General features: G+C 40.9%; 1 protein-coding gene across 4 annotated transcripts in view; it reads left to right on the forward strand.

Annotated features, from left to right (window-relative positions):
* CEP112 (centrosomal protein 112) overlaps positions 1-23440 on the forward strand; it is a 154521-nt gene that overhangs the window by 120526 nt on the left and 10555 nt on the right. For all 4 annotated transcript variants that reach the window (XM_083874642.1, XM_083874644.1, XM_083874643.1 and 1 more), the window contains one exon: positions 16827-16916. In XM_083874642.1, the coding sequence (XP_083730768.1) occupies positions 16827-16916 (90 nt within the window). The remainder of the gene's footprint in view (positions 1-16826; positions 16917-23440) is intronic.

Raw genomic sequence — 23440 nt, forward strand, 5'->3', positions numbered from 1 at the left:
TTATCTGGTTATCTTTAAAAACCTTTATTGACACATTCATTATCAATTATAATTAAAATAGGCTGACTTTCATGTTAAGCTTAGATAGTTATTGATCACACCTGAAATTCTGATTTTAAAAAAACTCTTCCTTTCAAAACCATCTCTCTTTTTCTGCTGCCACAGAAATTATTTCATTGTCTGAAGCATAGTACCTTCTCTTCAAAATTACAGGGTTTCAGATGTTTGGCCAGCCAGGCAATCCGAGTGGCTGAGCATCTGTAAGTACTTTATAATATCTTTGACATGCTTTGTGAGACAAAGAATTGAGTCATCTTTTTTTTTTTTTTTTTTTCCTGCAGCAAACTTTGCACTCTGGTATTTTTCTTGACTTTTCATGTCTCAACACATTGAAGAACTTACCATGGCCAACAGCAAAATCAGACCTACAAGTTTTATAAAAGACTAGAGCTAGTGCCTGCCTTTTCCTCTGAACTGCAGTCCAGATTTTTCTGACAGGTTTAAAAGTTGGGATTTTTACTTTTTCCTGCATTATCCTTGTTGTCCTCAGTGTTTTATTTTCCCTCCATAAGGCACTTTGCTGCTTGAAGTCCTTTTAATTCCTTGTTAGCCCCAGAAGGGATGCCACCTGTCTCCAAATTATGGAGTTAAAGATTCCATAAATGCAGAATAAAATATAAAGTCATATGCAGCTAAACTGTCTTGCTCTTAATAATGTGGACTACACTAGTTTTGCACTGAAAAAATGGGGGAAAAAATTCAAAATCAGCCATAAAATTCGCTGCTTTTAATTGACAAGACAGGAGTAAGAACACTGAGGGGGGCTCTGGGTAATTAAAAAGATGCAGGCAAACACTCTTATTAGTAAGTGTTAAGTAATACTGATATAAGCCCACACAGTTTGTAAAGAAGGGCAGACAAGGTTTAGAACTATGTTATAAGAAAATGGAAATCAGCTTTTTCAAGGCTGCTGTGATGCTCAGAGTTTACTGCTGCATTTCAAAGACGTTTTTCTCTCCAAAGAGCAGAAGGACTTTTATGTGGAGGAGAAAGTGGTGCTTAAAAAAGACAGAGCTGGGGAGATACCCAGGAGTTAGGAGGCAGAATGCCCGGGAGGAAGAGCCTGTGCTCCAAAGTCTGGGACTTTACTGGAGAGAGAGGGGGGAAAAAAAAGATAAAGATAAAAACAAGTGTCTAATGCCGTCCAAAGACGGGGCATCTGTAAAACAGTCTGTGCACAGGGCTGTGTAGGCTTTCCAAGGGCTGTGCTTTGTTCCAGTTCCAGTGAGTTCCTGGAACGCAGCCTCCTTTCCCTGCTCCTGGAACAGCCTTGTCTGCAGGGCTTCTCCAGCCATGGAGGTGGAAACACGATCTGTGTGAGCCACGGATCCCACCAACAAAAGGGTGCTGGGGAAAGCGATGTCTTCAAAGCAAACCTTCTACAGGCCACAAGCGTTTATAGCTCTGCGCTGAAGGGTTTCAAAGGCTGGCACAGCCAAGGCGAGTTGCAGGGTTTGGCAAGCAGGGGTTTGGGGATGTGGATCTGCTTTGTTATCAACATCTCTTTTCCCTAAGAGATCTCTCATCCCAGGGGCGAGCTGGAGCAGCACCAGGTTGCCCTGGCTGGTCCCATTGTGCCCACACCACTTCCAGCATTTGTGTCCACATCCTTTTTGTTCCTATGTTGTGCTGTAGGTTGCTTTTGGTTTTGTGCTAATCGTGGTGCTGGCTGCTCCAGGGATATCAGCAGGAGAGAGTCACTGAGGATTTCAGCTTTGTGCATTAAAATGCTCCTGCCAAAATGAGTGTTGACTTTAGAAATCTTCAGATTCCACTTAGAATTTTCTGCTGGCTCTCCAGCTTTATATGTAACTGAAACTCAAGAAGATCAAATATCAAGAGTGTTTTTAAAAAAATGGCTGGCTAACACTTTTGAATGGCAGATCACAGGGAAATAGAAATATCTTTGTTAAACTTCACCATTTTCATAATTGTTTGGCTTTTCTTAAGTGTAACAAGAGAAACCTGGAGAATCTGATACCTGTGCATGGTAACTATTTACCAATATTTAAAGGCAGGGTAGGAGAAGAATCAAGTGGTCAGTAGCACTCTTGGACTTTTTGAAAAGGCATTGCCTTAATTTTCTGTAACTGGAATGTTTTTTCCATCCAAAATGAAAATACCTATTGTTTTGTTAGCATTAAAAGATTACTTACAAAGAGCTACAAAAGGAAAGCAGCCAAAGCTGCCATATTCCTGCCACTTTCTTGCGTCAGCGGAGCCGCGAATAAAAGAACTTTCCAAGTTACAGTGCTGCACTTGAAAAGGGAAAAAAAGTCTGCGGCGACTTTTATCTGTGTATCCAGCAGATCAGATGGCAAAGTCACCCCCAGAGCCAGGCAGGGGAGCAACTCCTGCCTTTCTCTGGAGCCCCAGTGGTGTGAAACAGCACCAGGTACGACATCAAAAGCTCCAAATGCGCGTCGAGCGTAAAGTTTGGGGTTTTTCAAAGCACCTGTCTAATTAGCTCAGCTCGGTGTTTGCCAGCCCCAGCTCTGACTTTCTCACAGTTGTGTGCTCAGCAAAAGTGGCTTTTTCATCTCAGAGATTTGGGTAAGGGGTTAAACCTACAAATACTGTCACCAAACCTGACCCGTCGGCTCCTCGGTACAAACCTATCCCGTTTCCTTGCAGCGTCAATCGCCCCATTGTGCCCAGCTAGAGAAGGTGAGGTAGAGCTGTTTGCCAGTTTTTTCTGGTGGGGTGAAATCATTTTAATTGAATGCTATTATCAGCCAGTCCTTGTGGTTTGACATGGATTCAAAGTGAAGCTGCTCATCCGCTTAGAGAATGCGTAGGCACTAATGGAATAACCTCAGCGAGTTTTCGGATGCCTCCATCCTCAGGGAAATTGGTTTGACTTGCCCTTCAGTGGAAATTTTGTGTACTGTTGGCAGCTAAAATAGCACTGGAGTCCAGAAGCAGGAGAAAGTCTATTCTGTGTTTTGTACTCTGCTCCTTTTCCCACTAACATTGAATATTTTCTGTTTGTTACACCTCGTTGCCTTTCAGCCCAAGGAACTTGCCTCTGTGTGTTCATACAGTACTTGTGTGTACAATAAGAAGGAAAATTAGATTGGTTTTATCAGAAATACACTTTATTATTCAAGCCTGTTGCATGTGGATTTCATGTCCATCCTCCATCCTGCATTGGAGAGTGGGATGCCTTTCCTGTTCATTGTTGCTGATTCTTGCACCATCATGTCTCAATTCACTGATGAACAGGATCTCAGACAGTAAATATTTGATTTTGTTGACCCTTGAAAATATGCATGAGGAAGACTGAAGGCTTGAAGCTTATGGAGAAGACTGTGAACCTCAAGGCTGAAGCTTTTTCTGAAGTGTTTCTGTAGTTTTGTATCTTTGGCCTCTTCAGGAAGCTTGACTGATTTATCGGGCAAAGAGTTCACCTGTATTCTTCTTCAGGGGTCTGTCTATGGAATTTATTCTCAGGAAACTGAAGTAAGTGTTGCCTACAGGATAAAATTTAGGACTTTAAATGAACTTCTTGGCAGCATCCCTTCCAAAACTGCCAGATAACAGAGGAGTGGAAGAGCAGTAAAGCAAAGATGAGTCAAGCACAATCAAAACCTTACTACTCTGAGTAAGGAGGAGGACACAACCAGTTTTTAACTTCTCCTGTTACTAAAACTGTCTCTGCTTATTTCTAGTTTATGCCTTCACCACGCTGAAGTCAATAACTTCAATTAAATTAACATGTTTTAATTACTACAAAACCAAATTCTTCAGCATTGATGCATGTTCATGTACAGATCTAATTCCTGATACAACTCAAAGAGTGACCTGCAGTGGTGTTGGAACTGCCTTCACTGGCCTGGACAGCCAACTGGGAGACCTAAAATTTGTATTTCCAATGCTGAATTTGTCTCCTGCATTCATTTCCAAAGAAATAAATCATCAGTGAAAACCCCGGATTGCCAATTATGAAGAGTTCATTAAGATTTGCTGAAGTTCAAAGCAAAAACACCAGTTCCTCACAGGTCAGGGCAGCTCTTCTAATGGTTCCTGCTTTGCCTCCAGCAGCAGCTCATCCCCAGAACCTGTTTATTTTTCTGCCAGAGCTGTTGGCAGGTGAATAGAGTCACATCAGATCACCTCACTTGTATTTTAAGCTGGAAACCCATGCCCTGGATATGCCATTTTCCTGGCCCAGAATGGCATGAGATCATGGATTTCAAACCAGGCCATGTTGGCCTTAGAAGACAAAACATGCAATGCCCTGTTCACTTCCCTCTTGAGATTTGCCAAGTCCCAGCTCAGTTTTGCCCTGGGGTTTGGTGTCTCACAGTTCAGATCATCCCAAAGGAGTAAAGCCTGGTGTGGGGAGGAAGGAGAGCATCACTCATCGTGTCCTGAAAACAGATCAGATCGTTTGTGATAGGCAAAGGAGTTGGTGCAAGTTCTTCTAGAACCAGATCAGGGGGAAACAAACCAGTCCCTTTTCTAGGGAAATAGTTTAGGGCATGGTAGCACTGAAACTTCATGCAGATCTCCTGTGGTTTAGGAAAATACATCATTTGTGCACTTGCCAGGTGGGCAGTGGTGCTGGTCCAGACTCACAGAATCATTAAGGTTGGAAAAACCCTCTGAGATCATTGAGACCCTCCAGGCTCCTGAGAGTCGCTGTCTCAGCAGCCCAACATTTTCATTTCAACAGAAGGTTGTGCTCTCTCTCTTTTCAACTAAAATTGTTGAAAATAATGTTAAACCTTAAAGTCCTGTAATATTTTCCTTTCCATTTTCCACGTGAGTGCCCAGGGAGCTCCCACCTCTGGTGCCGTGGTCCTTCTTTGCTTTTTCATTCCTGCTGCCTGTATGACTCCTTGCCACCCTGCACCCACCTTTCCACCACCAGGATCTCAGCTGGAGGAGACCCAGGAAGAGGATGTGCTCACTCAGGGAGGGATGATGCCCCCAAGGAGTGTCCAACCCCCTGCACACACAGCTGGAGCCCCGGGTGCTCTCCCTGCTCTGCTCTCTGCCAGGGTTGTTATGTAAGAAAGGGGAAAAGTACAAACAAGAACACTGAACATGAAAAGTGAGTTTGTTTGCTTACTGAGAAGCCTGGCAGGGGCAGAATGGAACTGGATAAACAAAAATTCAGGCTGACAAATGTTAGGTACCTGCAGGAACACCTGCACCACCAGACCAAGCCAGGATTCTGCAGGCAGCGGGAAGGGGAAATCCAAGGTGGGTATTGACACTCTGTGGCTCCAGAAAACAGCTCTATGTGCTATAGTTAAATTCCTCTCACTTTTGTTTCTACTGTCAATATCATTCATGTCCTTTCCAGTTTCACACTTGTAATTCAGCAAGGTAGAAGAGCAATTACTGAAGACTGTATAACAATTTGGATATTATCAGTGGATTTTAATTGTCTGCCTGGAAACACCTTTTACCACAGCCGTGCTCTGAACTCCAAGGAGGGACTCCTACCTGATGTGTTGTTTTCTTCCTGCTATTACATCACTTATACTCAATGTTCACGGCTATTCATAATCATTGTATGGAAATATGTGTTTGCAAATCAAGTTTGGCATTGCTGAGCACTCATTTGTGTTTTTAACTCAGCCTTCCTGGTGGTGTGAAGAGCTGATGTCCTTTCTCCATCTCAGCAGAGGCCAAGCTCATTTGTGCCTCCCTGTCAGATCCTGAACTAAATCGAGATTTGTAAGATTTTTCTGCCACAGCATAAGGATCTTCACACTGAAACAGCTGAGTTCCAGCTCAAAACTGGGCTGAAACAGACTTAACAAAAAACCCCACAAACAAAGCCCAAAAGCTCTCAATGGAAATCAATCTGCTTTGTCACAACTGTGATAAGAGCTCTTGACACCCCATTAGGACTATTTCTGAGGCTCAGAAATAGCTTTGGTGAGTGTTTTTCCCCTCATCCTCTTCCTGGCTTGCCTGTCACACCTTGTTCTTACCTGTACTGGAAAAACTATTAGCACCAAAAATGCAGCATGGGCTTGAATGTTTAAATAATTGCTTTTAAGGGAAACAAACCAAATAAATTGAAACTAGACAAATTGTGATTTTTTTAAATCGATGATTCCAGTTCAGCTGTAAAGAATACAGCAGAGTTAAAGAAATACAGTGGTGAGGACTCCCAGAAATGAGTTTTGCAGGAATTAGAGTAAAATATTTTGTATAAAAAGCTATCAGAAATATTTAAATAGGTCATGGAGCCTGACATTGTTCCTTGCTATGTGTGTATGTGTCTGTCTATCTAAAATATCCGGCACTACTTTTTACTTTTGTAGAGCTCTAAAACGGATGGAAAAAACTTCTGAAGAAACTGAAATAGATCTTCCTCATGTCTAATTTGGAAAAAAAAAAAAAAAAAAGAACTTAAAGGATTTTAGAAATGTTTAGAAACATTGGCATTATGACAGCAAGAATCTCTGTCACAACGTCATATGATTAACTAGATCAGAAACATTCTGGGATGTTCTGATCAGTTATGTTAATGCCTCTTTTAAAAAGTAAAAAGCTAATGCTCTATAAAATAGATACTTGAAAAACAGTTTTGGTTTTCCTCAGGCTACTGAGATTAGAGTTTCGTAATCTGTTTGACCAGCTGCAGAGGACGTTCTGTTTCATTTTTTTCTTTTTAAGTAAATGAGCTTCATCTCAATATGATTAAAAAGTAAAAAAAAAAAAAAAGAATCAGGCTTCAAAAATATTCCATTTTCACTCATACTTTTAAATAGGAGCAACTGCATTGTCATGTCTTGTTGCAAATGTAATTGGGTTGGAGGTCATTAAAGACTTTGAATAAAAGAATTTCCAAGTTTCCAAGTGTGCATCCTCCCCTGTCAAGAATCACCCCATTTTTGGCTTCCAGACATAATTTTAGCAGATATTACTCTGCTGCCTCTCACATCTCACATGTGTTGAGTCAAGCTCGCTCTTGTTCAGTTCAAAAAGCAGTGGTTTGCCTTGCGAGTTAATTTTGTTGATTAAGGTTACTTTGAAAGGTAAAAAGACGTTATTAGATTTCTTTGTGTGTGCCTGTGTGCAAGAAAATGTGTGTTATTTTGTGTAATGGGAGAATTGCAGCAATGCTGAGCACTTGATTGCACAAAATAAACAGCTTTTCTTTCATTCTTACTGGGAATCAGATTGGCCTATTGATTAGAAATATCTGAGCCTTTCATATTTCTGTTTTAAAAAGAGCAGAACGAAATAAGAGGCTTTGTAAGGCCTGTTAGAAATGTTTATATTTCCAGGTCCTCGTGTATCCATGAGGAGCAATGCATTTTAAAGAGACATTTGCAGAGCACCAGGGGTCTGCTGGAGCCTCTGCGATGGCTCCAGGTGTGAAGTGTCCAAACACCACTTAAAGTGGCAGTTTGGTGATGAACTTGGTTGGGAATGAAGCCCCGGGCAGCAGATTGCCTCCTACAGCCAGTGATTGATAAATCCACTTTATCTCTGCCTCCTACAGCCAGTGATTGATAAATCTACATTATCATTCTCCAAGGAGAGAACTTGGAGAATGTCTCTCTCCAATGAGAACTGCAGGAAAATTCTGCTTGAACCCCTGATGTTTGTTTTTTGCAGAACTGTTGTTCAGTGTACAGCAAGCAGCAGAACCAGATGTTTTGCTGGTTTAATTTGTATTCACAACAGCAGTTTTGGCGTTGACGGGACGTTTTAGACGTTCTTGCGACAGAGCATCAAAAATTCAAGAAGTTGCCTGAAAATGTTGAATCTGACATCAGGTCTTCACAGGAAGCCTGCTCAGAGAATGGCAGGCTCCTCGCCGTTCCCTTTGATTGCAAAGTGTTTAATGAAAAGCAAATTAGGAAATGAAAATTGTCTCGCGGATCAATCGGGCGCGGCGGTTCCGCCCGCTCAGCATTATCTGTCAGACATTAACCTGATTGGGAATGTTGTATTTTGTATAATAGTCTCAAAATCAGACTGAAAGGTTGACTGAAAAAATACCTGATGTATTTTGTGCGTGCTCTGAGGCTGATAACAAACTCTGCAGTTCAAGTTTTAATAACTCGGGGGGAGCTAAGAAACTTCAAAAGCTTCGTGATAAATGTTTTTGACAAAGCGTCAGCTGAACATTAGGCAGAATCTTGGTAAATCCTCTCATAAGTGGTTTAAAATGGAGTTCAGAACTTTTCCTTCATAAGTGTATGCTTAAGATGTCATGGTATTTTTGGGTTTAAAAGATTCATTTTATCTGGTAAATGTGCACCATTGGTGTTTCTGCCTAAACCTCGGCGAGTGCAAGGGGAAAAGAGTTCTGGGCTTTTCTCCTTTTGGCAGCCTCTGCTCTGCTCTTAACCATGACACTCGTGCAGGCTGGAAAAAAGTGGAGCAAACTACAAAATACTCCAGGTAAATTTTACAATAAATCTTCCAGCTGACAGGCTTTGGATTGACTTCATCACAGCAGCCCCAAAGTGTCCTGGTCATAGGCAAAGCACTGCTTGGACATGGCAAGTGCTTGTTGGGTTTTGTGGTCCGTTGAGAAAAGCAGATGAAAGCCAGTTTATTACAGCCTTTGAACCTTGCCTCTCTTTCCCTCCTGTCACCTGAGCCACTAAAACAAAGCAAAAACAATCCCCTCCTTGGCTGCCCCTGACAAAAATGCCCGACTTTACAATTTATGCTGCTGTTTTCTTTGAACTGTTATCTCTGCAGGACCTTATGGCATCCTTTGCCTTTCAAAAGAGTTGAGTTTATAATGTCCTGCAGTGAAGCCCTGACTCAGCAAAATGCTTAAGCCCCTGCCTAATTTTATGTCTACAAATAGCCCTGCTGGTGCCTTCAAGGTATTTTAGGGATGTATCTTAGAATTGTGGAGTCTTGGAAAGGTTTGGGTTGGAAGAGACCTTAAAGCCCATTTTATCCTTCCACTGACCCAGAGTACTCCAAGCTGCAGTGTCCAGCCTGGCCTGGGACACTTCCAGGGATCCAGGGGCAGCCACAGCTTCTCTGGGCACCCTGTGCCTCCCCACCCTCACAGGGAACAATTCCTTTTAAAGACGTTGTAGGAAAATTATCTTAAAACTTTGGTCAGCTCAACTAAGTATGTATAGAAAATGCTGAAAACGCATCAATATCTTACAGGAGCAAAGCAGGAAAATAATAGTTATATTGACAACCCTAACAGTGCTCAGGTGCTCTGCAAAAGACACCAGATGAAGTCTGATGTGCAAGTGTTATGGGGCTGCTCAGGAGCTAATGCTGATGATCCCAAGTTTATAATGTGCTGCCAGTCAGTCTCTTGCCTGTGAATTGTCAAAAATGAAAATAGCTTATGTGAGAGCCTGCCACACTGCAAAATGTTTGCACATATTTTTCTTTTATGTTAAATGACCTACTTTAATTTTTTTTTTCTCCTACTGCTGGAGAGACTTGATTCTGTTCCTAGAGTCAAATTATTCCTTTTCTTCCTGAACCCCTTCCTTTCTTTCTTCCCACAGTCCCTCAAGGGAAGGATTTGTTAGACTTCCCAGGGGCATCTCCTACTGGCAAATCTCTGAAGTCATAGCCTGCTGCAACAGGGAGCTCCTTGGCTGGTGGAGATGGGCAAAGCCCCCAGCTTGGAGAATTTTGTAACATCTCCATTCCCATTTTGAAATGTCAGCAAAGTGAGCCAAACTTCCAAACGTGCCATGGTCTATATGGGAGCTCACATTATTCCAAGTGGGAGTTGCTGAATTCTGTGCCTTTGGAAATTATGCCTTCTATCTGATTCCTGACCAAGGAAACTGTTTTTTTCTTCTTCTTCTTTCCATAATAGCAGCAAAAAATGGGCAACCAACTCGTGTAGGGACACATTTACAAAGGTATTACCAATTTGCATTTTCATTCCGTGTTGTAATTCATGTTCACTCTTCATGAATTAGTGTTTAGTGGTTATAATTAAATATTAGGCATGAAGAGTCACGGATTTGCTGTCACTGCATGGTAGAACACAGTGAAGAGCAGCCTTTGCAGATCTTTCCCTTTCCCCCACCCATCCATAGCTGTTCCCAACTTCACCAGATCCTGGAGCTGGACTTATGGTAACAGGCTGGGAGGTCAGTGAAAGTTAAATAAGAAAAAGAGATGTCAAATATCGCTTAAGGCATTTAATTTCTCTTCCTGAGGAGCAATAAAGCCTAAATTTTCTGTACAGTCATAACAGCAATTGCAATGTACCTATAGGATAGAGAAATAATTTGTGTTATTAAACACCCTGACTATTTTCTGTGTAAAATAATAGATTTTCTTTTCTCTTGCAGTAATGTTGGCCCCTACATATAGGTTGTGGAAAACTTTGTTTGCAAAAACAAAGCCATTGTTTTAACAGAAACCGCAGAAATTTTGCCTTTCATATTGAATCAGTAGCATAATGAGTCGTGGAGCAATAGTTCAACATCAAAGGGAACTTTTTGGATATATAGTGTGTTGCAACAACAGCGAAAAAGTTCCCACCAGAAAGGAATTTTGCCATATGTGAACAGCAAACATATGTATTAGGTTAAAACCAGAAGATTTCCTTTGCTTTGCACCAAAACCAAGGGAGAACTCCAAGTACAGAGGATTTTGTTTGCAGTGTCATGGGCAAGAGCTCAGTGAAAACCCAGAAAGCCTTGAGGATGCCCCAACAATTTGGCTCCAACATCAATATTTTTCACTTTTTAAAACATCCTTGTTTTGCTCTGACTCATGGCATTACATCAATGGGCTTCACAGATATACTCGCTCAATTTATTTATAGTAGTAATAAACCCAGATAAATCTATTTATCTCCATGAAATATGTTAGCAAAATTAATGATTGTTTTTAAAAATCTGGATGGGATTCTTGGCTGCTTCCTTTGGATAGAATTGTATTTGACTCTAAATTGTGAGACCACTTAATGTAAAGAAGTTTTTGCCCAGACACCCCATAATTCTGGCTTTGTGGAGACATAAAAATTTTGAAAATGAAATGTTTTAATGACAAAATTTTAAAGCATCTCCATGTGTATTTCTGGAAGAAAATTCTCTTTAATTTTTATTATCATCCACATGGGGTTTTTTTTCCCCTCCAAGTTCCAGAGATTTTCTTCTCATGAACGAGGAGAGAAAACACATCAATGGATGTAATTTGAATTTAGAAGGCACTTGAAGAGAGGCCTGTATTCAGAATTATTGTTGGCACATGTTTTGAGGATGTAAAGTGGAAGCCTTCTTCTGTGGGCATTAGTAAGGAGATAATTAAGACTACAGTAGGTAATTAGGGTAGCTTTTATTACTGCATCTTTCATTAACTAATTATATTAATTTGGTAACATTTGAAAAAATTCTTTGAAGATGAAAAGTGCTAACTCTCACTACCTTTAGTGGTAGCTTTTCTCTGCACTGGTCATAAATTTCAAGGGCTTTTCTTGATACAGATGCACATCCATATGTGCAGAGTTGCAAATAAAAATTACATATTTCTGAGAAAAAAAAAAAGACTCTGACATTATCTGGCATAATCTGATCAGGATGAGCAGCAACTTTTCTGCTGGTGCTTTCTGTTTCAAAGTCAAAATACCTTGAAGCTTAATGTTTTTTATTGGGATAAAATATTTCAAAAAAAGGAGATTTTTCCTTGTTTTGGAAGTGTCACTTATTTATTCAACCCTCAGAGCAGAGAGGTAAATGGCTGTGATCCATGACTTCCCATGGATGTGATGGGATCAGGAATCAAGCCTTATCTGCTCTCAGGAACATACAAAAAAATAGGAAATTATTTCAGGTTAAAGAAGGAAAACATCTCACATTTGTTAATAATTTCTTCACAGTCGTAATCAATACAAAGGAATTAGAAACTGTAATTGTTTCTGTTTATATAATTATTCAGAATTGAACTTTCTTTCAGGGAATCCAACACTTTTGAAAAATATGCTGTGGTTAAAGGATAATCAAATCAGTTTTCATATATTAAAGACCAAATCCTTCCTTCATTCCCATTCCATACTTGTTCCTGGGATTCTTCAAACTCTTTCTCTTACCAGCTTTTAGTTGATTTAGATTAAGCCCTGCAACTAACACCAAAAATTAATTCCTGCCTTGACAAGGGATTTTGGAATGCTGGCACTGCACCTTTTTGTCCCTTTAGGGCTCCTTGTCAAAACTCTGTGCTTTACAAGTTGGAGGTTTTTTTGAAAAACCACCTTTTTTCCCAGCCTCAATCTGCCCCTCAGGTATCCCACAGAATTCCTCTGATCCTGTGCATCATCCCAGCTCTCCTGGAGCCTCACAGGCCCAAACCCCACGTGTGCTGCTCCCTTGGGTCTGAAATAAATTCCATTTGGGTCTGAAATAAATTCCATTTGGGTCTGAAATAAACTCCGTTGAACGTTTTACTGGAGATAATCCGTCCACAGTGGGATAAAGGGGGGAATAAAAGGTGCCTACCCAGACATGCAGCTCAGAGGTTCCTTTCTCCTTCCACATCAGTGTCCAGTGGCTCTGGATCCCAGTGGATGTGATGGATTCATCCACAAACTTCACTCCAGGTCCCCCAAATCTGCCCGGAATATTCCAGCGGCACCTCCTCAACGCCGTTACTTTTCCCTTCCATCCTTCCCATGCCTCTCGATGCTGTGTGAGACCCAAACAATATGATTTTATTTTAGGAAGCTTTCCATTTTTAGAAATAAATCAAATGAGTTTTTCCCTTTCTCCAGCTAGTAATTCACCCACATTGTTGCAATGGAGCTTATTATCTCATTTACATTTTTAAGAGCCTTTCAAAGTGTAGGATATCTGGGCTGGAAAGCAAAACATTTGATTTCTTTGTTCTCTGGCCAACACAAAGCACTTCCAAGGTCAGGTATGGTGTAGACATTCAACAGCAAACATGTTTACATGGCATTTGAAAGCCCGTTTAACTGAAAAACAAAAAAAAATATTGTCTTTATAAGAGTGATGCAAGTCAGCTTTGCACAGCTGAGGGAGGGGAATTCATCCGAATCAGGGAAAATTTAACTAAATAAGTTAAGTTTTGTTTCCTGTTCAGGGGGGAAGAAAGCCTCTGACGCTTAAAAATTGGCCTGGATTTTTATTTTTAATCCCTTTTTCTTCATCTCAGCAGTTATTAATCATAAGCTCTGCTGCTCTTTGGGCAAAATGCGACACTTTGAAGCTGTAGAATAGAAACTGCATTTCTAAACAAAACAAAACATTGTTTAATTTTACAAAAGAGATGTTCTGGGGTGTACCTGGGGTTAGTCCTCTGCTGTTTTTTTTAAGAGTATTCTACATGGCAAAAGCTTCCCTGCCTGATTCAGAGAAAGATTTGAGGTTCTGGTAGCTTCAGGAATTGCCATCAGCATTCAGGCTCTGGCCACTGCATGTGAGGCTTTTTTGACTACAGAGAGAATTTTCAGTGTGATCTTCAAAAAGGTGCATTATTCATGACACCTCTCATGATCCCTCCTAGAAAATTAAAATCACGGGCAACAAACTTGCCTATTTCTAATTGCTGTTTGCAGAGTTAATCCCATGCAGGAATCTACAGCAACCATGAGATTTTGATGATATTTTTTTTCATTTTGGCACGGCTTTGATGAAATGCTGAACTTTTGGTATTATTTTTTTTTTTTTTTTTTTTGCCATTGGGCTGATAGAATAGCTGGAATACTCAAATGAACATTAATTACTCGTGGAATTTATGCAGCACAGCAATAGTCCAAAAAGGGTCCAGTTAAAGGTATTTGTGATTGATCCAAGGAGTTTGCTGTGTTGTTTTTTTTTGCCATCCCAATACAAAACCTGCCAACAGCCAGTTACGAGGTGATTGGAAAAATCTGTGAGTTCATACAGTAAATTCTAGTTTGGACAAATGGTGAATGGATAACTGGAAGAGTTGTTAGTTTGCTGTACTTACATGCTATAGTAAAAATACCTCTTTTCTAAATTTAAATTTAAGACATTTTCTGCTCTCCTAATGAAATAAAACATGTGTGCTCCGTGCTGGCAAACACCATCTAGAGTAGGTGAACCTAACAAAGGCTGTGTTATCTGAATTTCCCAAATTAAATGACTTTCAGATGCTTTGCAAGCCCTCAGATTTAAAGGAACCTCTCATTTTATCCTCTGCAGAAGAAGTTTGTTGTAAAGAAGAGAGGTAAAAATGGAGAAGTGAAGGAAGGAAGGAGCAGGGCCCCAGTTCTTTTTGCCACCACAGCGTTTCTGTCCTGTGCAGGAACAGTTTGAGATCCAGTTTCGTGCTCAGGACCTGCAGATGGGAGTGATACAAATCTGTTCTCTGGCACAAACACATATATGTGGACTCACATGTATTTATACAATCAAATGCTATCTCTTGGCCAGCTTCAAAGTCCAGGGGAAGACTCAAACTTGCTCTTGAGCACAAGGGAAAGATGAGTGATGTGTGATGAGGTTTCCTCCCTCCTTATTTTTCACCATTTGGGCTGGAAAAGCTGATCCTGAAAGAGCAGGAGAAGATGGGTCATACTTTGTAGTTTATCCAAAATGTGCTCCAGGAATGTTCCTGAGAGTCATCCTGGGCTGGTTATGAATGGACACTTTGGGGTTGTGGCAGGATTTTTGTCCAATTAATTGAGGTTTTGGTGATCTTCCTGATTTGTGGAATGACCCTGCTCCTTACTGCATTTCTACATTGCTCATTTTAGCTTTTATCCTTGTTTGTGTTTTACCTCACAAGATAGATGTACAAAAAGCAAAAAGCCTACAATTCCCACAGAATTCCCACATATATTTCATTATATTAATGCAAATTCCTGGTACTGCAAGACTTGTTGAGTATTGAAGATGGGTTATGTATTCAAAGCCTGGATTTCAACATTTCTCAGAAGCTGTGATAGCATAAAAGTCCCTGGGCAGATTTGAAGTTCATGCTTGGGTCTGGTTACAATTTTTGGCATCAGAACATGTAACAGTCTTACAGCTCTAAGACTTTAAAGTTAATGCCTGGCATCACTTCAAAACAGCGTGCAAGATCTATCATAAGTAGTCCTCTTATCTTATCTCAATAGCAGTTTTATCCTGTAAATTATTGGAGAGTGCAGGATTTCGGTGCTGTGGAAAAGAGCGAGGCATTTTTGCTGTTAAATCTTTGCACCACGAGGACTTTTAATGATCCTGAGTTGTGTACAGGTACCCTGGGCTGCTGGGAGACAAACATTAACCATATGGCAGGTCCTGCAAAGCTCCCTCAGTCCATGGGGTCGTTGGTCTCTCCTCTCAAGGGAAAGGCAGGGGCACCAAGGGAGGTTTAGGTTGGATATTAAGAAAAATTTCTTCACTGGAAGTGTGGCCAAGAACTGGAACTGCCCAGGGAAGTGGTGGAGTCACCATCCCTGAAGTGTTCAGAAACCAAGTGGACGTGGCATTTTGTGATACGATTGAGTGACTATTGCAGGGTTGATCAAAGGTTGGACTCGATGATCTGGGAGGTCTTTTCCAGCCTGAACAATTCTGTGATTCCAGAGTGCCCTGCAGAAGGTCCCTGTGCAGCTCAGCTTTTTTTAAAGCAGCACTGGAGGCTCCTTCAGTGACATTTGCAGCACGAGCCCCTTCCCGGGTCCAGCCCCGTGCTGCTTTTCACTGATGGGTATCAATGCCCCGATTTCCTGCCATACAAAAGATAACTCAAAATATTCCCTTTCTGCAGCCACAGCCGCCTCTGTGCTGGTGTCAATCCCCCATCCACATTGTGCACTTTGCTTGGAGTCAGCACTTGCAGTTAACAATGCCTTTATTCAAGCTGACAACATCACTAAGCTTTTAGTAAATGTGTAAGTAAATGTTAAGCGTGTATTCAAACATCCAACAATGAGGAGGAAACTTTCAAAACAAACAACAATAACAAAAAAAAAAAAAAATCTTTGAAACTTTGTATTGTTTGTTTGGTGTGTATCTGTTAGAAATAACACAGACTATCAGTTCCTTGGGGCACGCTGTTCCTTTGTTAAGCATGTAACAAAAAAGATCAAGGCTCTGAGTGACTGCTGGAATAAAAATAAATATATAAGGAGAACAATCATGACAAAATAAATTTGTCTATGCATTTTATGAGCTTGGGTTTAGGAGTGATTACTTTTGAACTAAATAAAGACTGAGTAGTTGTGGTAAAGTGACACAATCATAATATTCCTTTTATTTATTGCCATTTATACTTCATTTATAGATCCCATGCTAGATTTGACTCCAGGGCAGGAGGAGGGGAGCCCCTCATCTCAGCCAGCATCCCACTTCAGTAATATGGAATACATTTCCACTCCAAATTCCAGACATTGTTTTCCAGGGAGAGGATTATTCTTGCTTGAAGAAAAAAAACTGTTGGTACACTGCAAAACTGCTCCTAGGAAGCTCAGGTTGTGCAGATAGGATGACAACAAAAACCTGGGACATTTGCAAATGCAAATGTTGCAATATTTCCATTTGCCTTCCAACCTTTGAGGGTATATTTCTTACATTTTTAGGATGAATAGTCTATAAGAAGATATAACAATAATATATTTTAAGGATGAGTAGCCTATAAAAGGTAGGACTTTTAAAATGTAACTACTCTTGTTCAGTCAATGGTCCCACCAGTGCAAAGTAACTTTTTTGAGTGGCCAAACTGCCTCTGTCATGTCTTAGCACCAAGTTCAGCTGGACTCACAGTGCTCCTCTTCCTTCCCCAGCTCGTTGGAAGACGTCACTTGGAAGTTTTGCTGCCATCCCGTGTTTCTCACGTGTGTTTTGCATCCCTTGCTGTTGTTCCAGGACTTGGAGGAGGAGGTGGAGAATTACCGTGGGCAGCTTTATGATGCTCAGAGGAGGCTCCAGCACAACGAGCTGAAGTCCCAGGAGCAGGTACTGGGTGCTGTCCCCCACCCCTTGAGCAAGGAGGTGCAATAGTTAAAAATAATCCTTTCCTTCAAAGCAAGAGCACATATTTTCCTGCAAAATTCTCAGCTAGCTTTCTTTTCTGTTTTGTTGGTAATAAAAGAGAATTAAACTGTCTGAACCCTTCAGGCAAATACTTATCTGCTGCTCTCTATTGCAAGTTGGTATTTCAGCTATTCTAGCTGTTAAATGATGCATTTATTTTGAACTGTTTGCAACTGATTGTAGAGTTTTAATAGAGGTTTCTGAGACTATTGGAACCTGTTCTTTAATGGTTTGTATGAAGAGAAATATAATTGGACAATAACAGCTAAAAATAATCTTTAGTCCTGATCTTCTCCATTCATTGTCCAAACATGTGTGTGAACAGTTTCAGATGATTAATAGTGCTAAATTTTTTCTGGACACTTCCAGTGAAGTCAGAGATTATTTAGTGTGCTTTGAGCAAAATAGAGTGTGGTGTTTACAGGCAGTGTTGGAACAGAAAATCAATCATCTGCATTCAAACCAGATTAAATTGAAATATTCAGGAGAATATGCAGGTGATGAATGCCTGAATCAGAGAGGAATTTATATGTTTCTAATACAAATCAGGTTTTGAAGCATTTGAGAACTTTATTCGGTGCTGAGTAAACAGTATCTACATCATATATCCTACATAAAGCATTTCTAACTCTTTACCTGCAGGAATAATTGGTTGGGGTAGGTATAGAAGATTAATAATCATTAACTTCAAATATTTTTTCCTCAGCTTTGTCATCCTACTGGCACATGGGCATTCTCTGTCCCACTTGGTGTTTAATTGATGTATTTCCTCTCTGGAGTGTCAGTGATGAGCTGTTCCCTTCTGTCCCCCCTCTGCCTCCCAAATCCAGATGTTGGGCCAGGCTCATCCTTAGCTGCAGTGCCTGCAGCACTGGAGGGGTTGGTGTAGTGAGTGAGCTGGCCTACAAGCATTGCATTTTGGCTTCAGAGTCTCCTGGAAAAGAAGGAGGAAAATCAGCTCTTTAAAGCATGGTTGTCCCTCCCAGGGAACAGCACTGGCTGCACACTGTGAGGGGTGTCCTCTTCCAAGTTTTTTTTCCTTTTTCATGTTTTTCTTTAGTCTCTGCCACTACCATTTTGCCTTTTTTTTTTTTTTTCCTCTGGCCCGTTTTGAGAAGGATCCAGAAGAAGAAATAAAAAGTGACTCATGAAAACAGAGGTAGAAGGTTGCACATGCAAATTCACAGGGTGCCTTCAGGGTTTCCTCCTACATGAGCATCTGCTCCAAACCAATCTACAGAACTCTCCTGTCCAGACTTAATTAATGAAGGACTAGTTCAGATGGTAACATCCTGTTCCCCAGCATAACGGAACAGGAATGTTATTTGAATTACACTGGGCTGTCCATCTTTGGACTTGATGTGTTGGCAGATTTGGTAGCGCTCATATCCAAGTTCCTCAATGGTCTTGTCTCTGCATTTCATCCACTGGGACTTCTCTGCAGCAGCTGGAGCCACTGAAGCTGGTTTGGTTTAGGTGGCTTTGGTCTATTTTGCAGACAAACATTTTGGAAGTTGTTACTTGTCTCCTCTGTGACCGGTTAATTCATTAGTTCTGCTTATCTCTCCAGAAGAAAAATGCAAAAGCGACAGCTCTGACATGTTTCCAGTTACTGGGTTTGGCCAGGCTACCTGTAAACATGTTCATCAAGTGTTAACAGTAGTTAACAACTCATCAGCCGATCAGGGGCTTGATATATTCAGGGCAGTAACTTGCTTTCTGCTTTTACCAAATACTGTGTGAATCAGAATTGCATAAAACATGGAGATTTGTGCTGGCGCCATTACAAAAGCCACTTTTCCAAGCTTTTACATGTCTATAAATAAGGAGGAGAGAGGGTTAAAGAGCTTCTGTTTTTCATTAAAAAGAAAAAATCTTGTGTTTTGATTCTATAACAACAACAAACAAATGAATGAGACATGAAAAAACATTTTGTTGTGCTTTTAATTAAAACTAAAAAGCTGTTTCTCGTTATGGCTTGTTGGGTGGTATCTTAGTGCTCCATGTTGGCCGTTTTTCCAGTGCAATGTCCTCATAACTCTTCAGCCTTTAAGAGTGACTGACAGAGCCACAAAGTTTAACTCTTTGTCACAGCGACCCTCTGGTGATCGCACAGGCTTAACCTTTGGTTATTATAATCATCCAGAGAGACTATATCCTATAAATACTATCCTATAAATAAACTATCCTATAAATAAAGGGGAGGAAATACACTGGGCTGTCAGCAAGCCCTGAGCTGTTCTGGAGGCGAGCGTGGCGCTGCACTTGGAGAGGAGCTGGATTTTTTGTGGAGCTTTTCCATTCCCATACTTTGTGTTCTTGGATGAATTCATGTTTACTCCTGTTCTCTTTCTCTCTCCCATTTTGCAGCGTGGGTCGGTGCAGTCACTTGGTGTCTGTGTTGTCTCACCAGTGGTGCCATATGGCAACGATCTCTGGGTGATGGGTTCCAATGACATTTCTCAAAAGTAAATAATTTGGTCTTTTCCATAAAGGTTGTCCTGTCTCTGTCCTTGTTTTCCAGTGTAATGCTGAGCTTCAAGAGTGGAGTCCCAAAGCTGTACCATCTTTCTTCAGGTCAAAATGTTGGATGTTTCCTTTAAAAATTAGATGTCCAGCTGCTTGAGACATAAATGAAAATTGTATTCATGGAAAGACATAAACTGGCAGTTAATATGAAAACTTTAATACATAGTTTTATATATATATTGTTGTTGTTGAATATAGATGGTCACAAGACTATAAATTCAGTCTGAGAAAGTTTCTGGCAGATTTGGGTGTGTCCAAAGCATTTCCTTGCAAAGCAGCAGTGAAGTTTCTTATATCTCAGTCCTACATAACTATGGGATCAGCTTCCTGTCCAGTGATCCCATTGTGTTCCTGTATCGTGCACTTTTGGAGTGAATGTATCCCTTGGTTGTCTCTGATGTGTGCCTCGATCTAATGGGAGACAAGATTTCCTACTAAACATTATTTCTTGAGTCCTGCGGCTTTGTGCATTTGTCAGTCATCGTGAAAAAATCTCCATTGTTCATACAGGAGGCTCTACATCCTGTGAATGTGTAATTAAGAATGACACACATCACTGAGAGCTTAATGAACCCAGGAATTTAGGCATCTGCAACAAGTTTTGCTGAACTGGGGCCTGTATAAAAATTCATGGTAGTGATCTTTTTTTTTTTTCTACCTAGATTTTTTTAGCATTCATTTCATTTCAATTTCTTTTTTGAAGGGTAATCTCCCCAACTCAGTTTACTAAAAAGCTCCAAGAATCTGTCTTTTGGGAATTACACGCAAGGATTTTCTCAGAAAAAAAATCCTATTCTTTTCATTCCTTGTTCTAATGTTTCTAGCCATAGATTTGGGTTGAGTGTGATATAAAATTTGAGATAACAGAGGAGAAAAAAGTTCCTTGTGTTTGGAAACAACTGAAGCAGCAACACTATAGATACTCAAACCATTGGGATACCTCCAAACAGACAAGTCATAAATAGAGTTTTAAAGGAGATTCTGAGACAGAAAATCAATTATGTTCAATTCATTAGTATTGCTGAGGAAATAAAGGAGAATGGCAATGGAGGTTTTCAGCCTTTAATTTCTTTTTCCTAAAAAAGATTATAAAAGAAGGAGAAAGGAGTTATCTGAATGAGGATGTTACAGAAGTATTTGGCATAAAGTGGAGCAGCTTAGTTTAAGTGGATTTCACTCATGTTCAAATGAAAACAGGAGTGATAATTGTAAAAGAGCCATGATTCAAAAGCATTCAGCCAGTTTTCGTTTCTAATGTTTATTATCCTGACTTGCTCGATTTTTTTTATGACTGCTGGATATTTACCACATTCAGCCCAACTTACTGTTTCCATGCCAACTAAATATATTTGTTCTCAGATGAATGCTGTGATGCATCCTTCTGAAATTTCAGTTGCTGTGTAGCACAGGGAAACTTCTAAGGTTTGCCACACCTTCTCCTTGGTGGGAATAGTGCTGCTGCCAGTGGATTTGTGGAGCTGGGAGCAAGGAATCAGTGAGACACAGATGAGCAATAGGCTTTGATGTCCATGGTATGAGTCCCAAGTAGTTCTTAATCTGATGGTTGGAACACTTGAGTAATATTAGCTCTTTAGTTTAGGGCTTTTTGGACATATTTCTTCTTAGAAATTATCTAGTGGAAGTTGTCCCTGCCCATGGCAGCGGGATTGAAATGAGATGATGTTTAAGGTCCCTTCCAACACCAACCATTCCATGATTCTGTGACTTTTAAAGGTCTCAGAGAGTTTTAAATACCATCAGATGGCAGCCTGGGATGCCTGCCTCAAACTCCCAGACTTCCTCAAAGTGTTGTCATCCTCAGAAGATGTTACAGCCACACAGAATCAGACAAATAAACTCTGGATTAGGGTATTTAAAAGTCCAGGTTGGCTTTGTGGCCAGCTGGAGGTGAGGAGGTTGGAGGGAGCCTTTGTGTCACCGAGCCAAGGGACACTTTGGAAACTGAAATCCAACCAAGTCAGTACAGGCTGGAGGTGGTGATGAAATTGTGCTGTTTGCTCCACTTGCTTCAACCCACGTCACTGAAACGCTTCCAGAATTTCTCCCCCAGAGACCCATTTCTGCTCTCACAGAAATGGGAAGCCCAGCCTGGATATGGATGATCTTAAACCATGGCAGTGATTCACTGAGAGCAATCCTTGCTGGGGCTCAGCAGCCTCTGGAGACGTGGGGAAAAGAATGAGAACCTGAAAGAAATTTCCAGTGTGACTTTCAGGAACTGCACCACCAAATATTGTCATGTTAAAATAGTTCCTGCAGTTTCTGCCTGTGACCAGCAGGGATGGATGGATTTGAAGAGTGTTTTTGTGCAGTTCTGTGTGGCTGAAGAGGGACCTTGTGTCATCTCCTCCATCCACTGCTCTGCTGACACCCCCAGCACTGGGTCAGGAGGGACCTGTGTGTTTCAGCTCTTTTCCTACCATAAAACCTTGTGAAAAAAAACAGGGGACCAGAGGCAGAGGGACATAACTCCCCACAGGCTGAAAATCTGATGGTTTCACATCTGCACAATAGAGGATTTCTTTTCTAACTACTTGTGGTGAGAAAATTTCAAATTTAAAGCCTTTTTTTTATTGAAAAGAAGATGTTGGAGAGCCACAGAGAAGCAGTGAAGAAGAATCCAGTGGGAGTGGGAGCACTGCTTGGGCTGTTTGGCACACACACAGACCACAGTTCTAAGGGGGTTCTGGGTCTCTTTTCATCCTTCCCAGTAGAGGCTGCCGGGCAGGAATCACTCTGATCCTGGTTCTCTATCAGGCACCTTTCATGGATATAGGTGCCCCATTGGTGTATGGCAATGTTGATTTCATAGGGTTTTGTTTGGGTTGGAAGGGACCTTGAAGATCACCCAGTCCCAGCCCCTGTCCTGGGCAGGGACACCTACCATAGACCAGGTTGCTCCAAGCCCAATCTTGAACACTTCCAGGGATAGAACATTGTGGATTTTAGGTACCATAAATGACCACAGACATTATTTGGAGCCCAATTCTACCACTTTTTACCTTAAGAGGTGTCTACCTTATGCTCAAGTCCATTGATATATTCATTAATCACTTTACTACAACAGCACCCCTCAGTTTTTAATTAAGACTGAGATTGTCAGGATAAATCACGATTTTGCATTTGCCATATTTTATATTTGTGTATCATTTCCTTTTAATGGTGAGCAGTGAAAGGAAAGGGAATTATAATACAGTAAATTATTCTGTATAGCATGAGGTTTCAGATTAGCAGGAGGAGATAGAACCTGAGATTCAAGTGCAGAAAAACAGCTTTGCAGGTGGGATTTGAAAGGAGCTGGAAATCAATGGAGTTAAAAGTTCCCAGGAGCTCCATATGGCAGGAACTGCAGGAGAGGAGGCTCTCACCAACTGTGCAACTGTCAAAGGGAAAAGAGTCGAGGAGAGTGGTGCATGTGTGGAAGTCAGTGATCAAATGTTAGCTTTGGTAATCAGACACAACTGGAAAATACACAAATATACACCTCCCGAACAGAACAGAATGAATTATTGGAGCTTGGTGGCCAGCTGGAGAAAAACAGCAAACAGAAAGTACAGGACAAATAGTTGAAAGGGAAAAGGGAATTTTTACCAAAAGAGAATAGAGGCATATGGCAGTGTGCAGGAATTAGAGAGTGGTTTTAAAATGTCATTTTTCTTGCTCTTTGTCTTAAATAATAGTGAAAGAGAGAGATTGTCCTTTTAAGAGGGCAGTACCTCATGTTAGAGGATCTGTGGTGAGATTACAGATTCTCCATGAAGGGAACTTTGCTCTCTCAGAAGCTGTTAAAGTAGGACTACAAGGAACAGTGATACTGGTGCTTAATGCAGGGAATTAAAAGGAAATGGGAATGGAGTGTCTGGAGGAGCCACAAGAACAGAGCAGCAAAACCTCAT

Source organism: Zosterops lateralis, assembly GCF_965231275.1.
Source record: "Zosterops lateralis genome assembly, chromosome: 18".
NCBI classification, from domain to species: Eukaryota; Metazoa; Chordata; class Aves; order Passeriformes; family Zosteropidae; genus Zosterops; species Zosterops lateralis.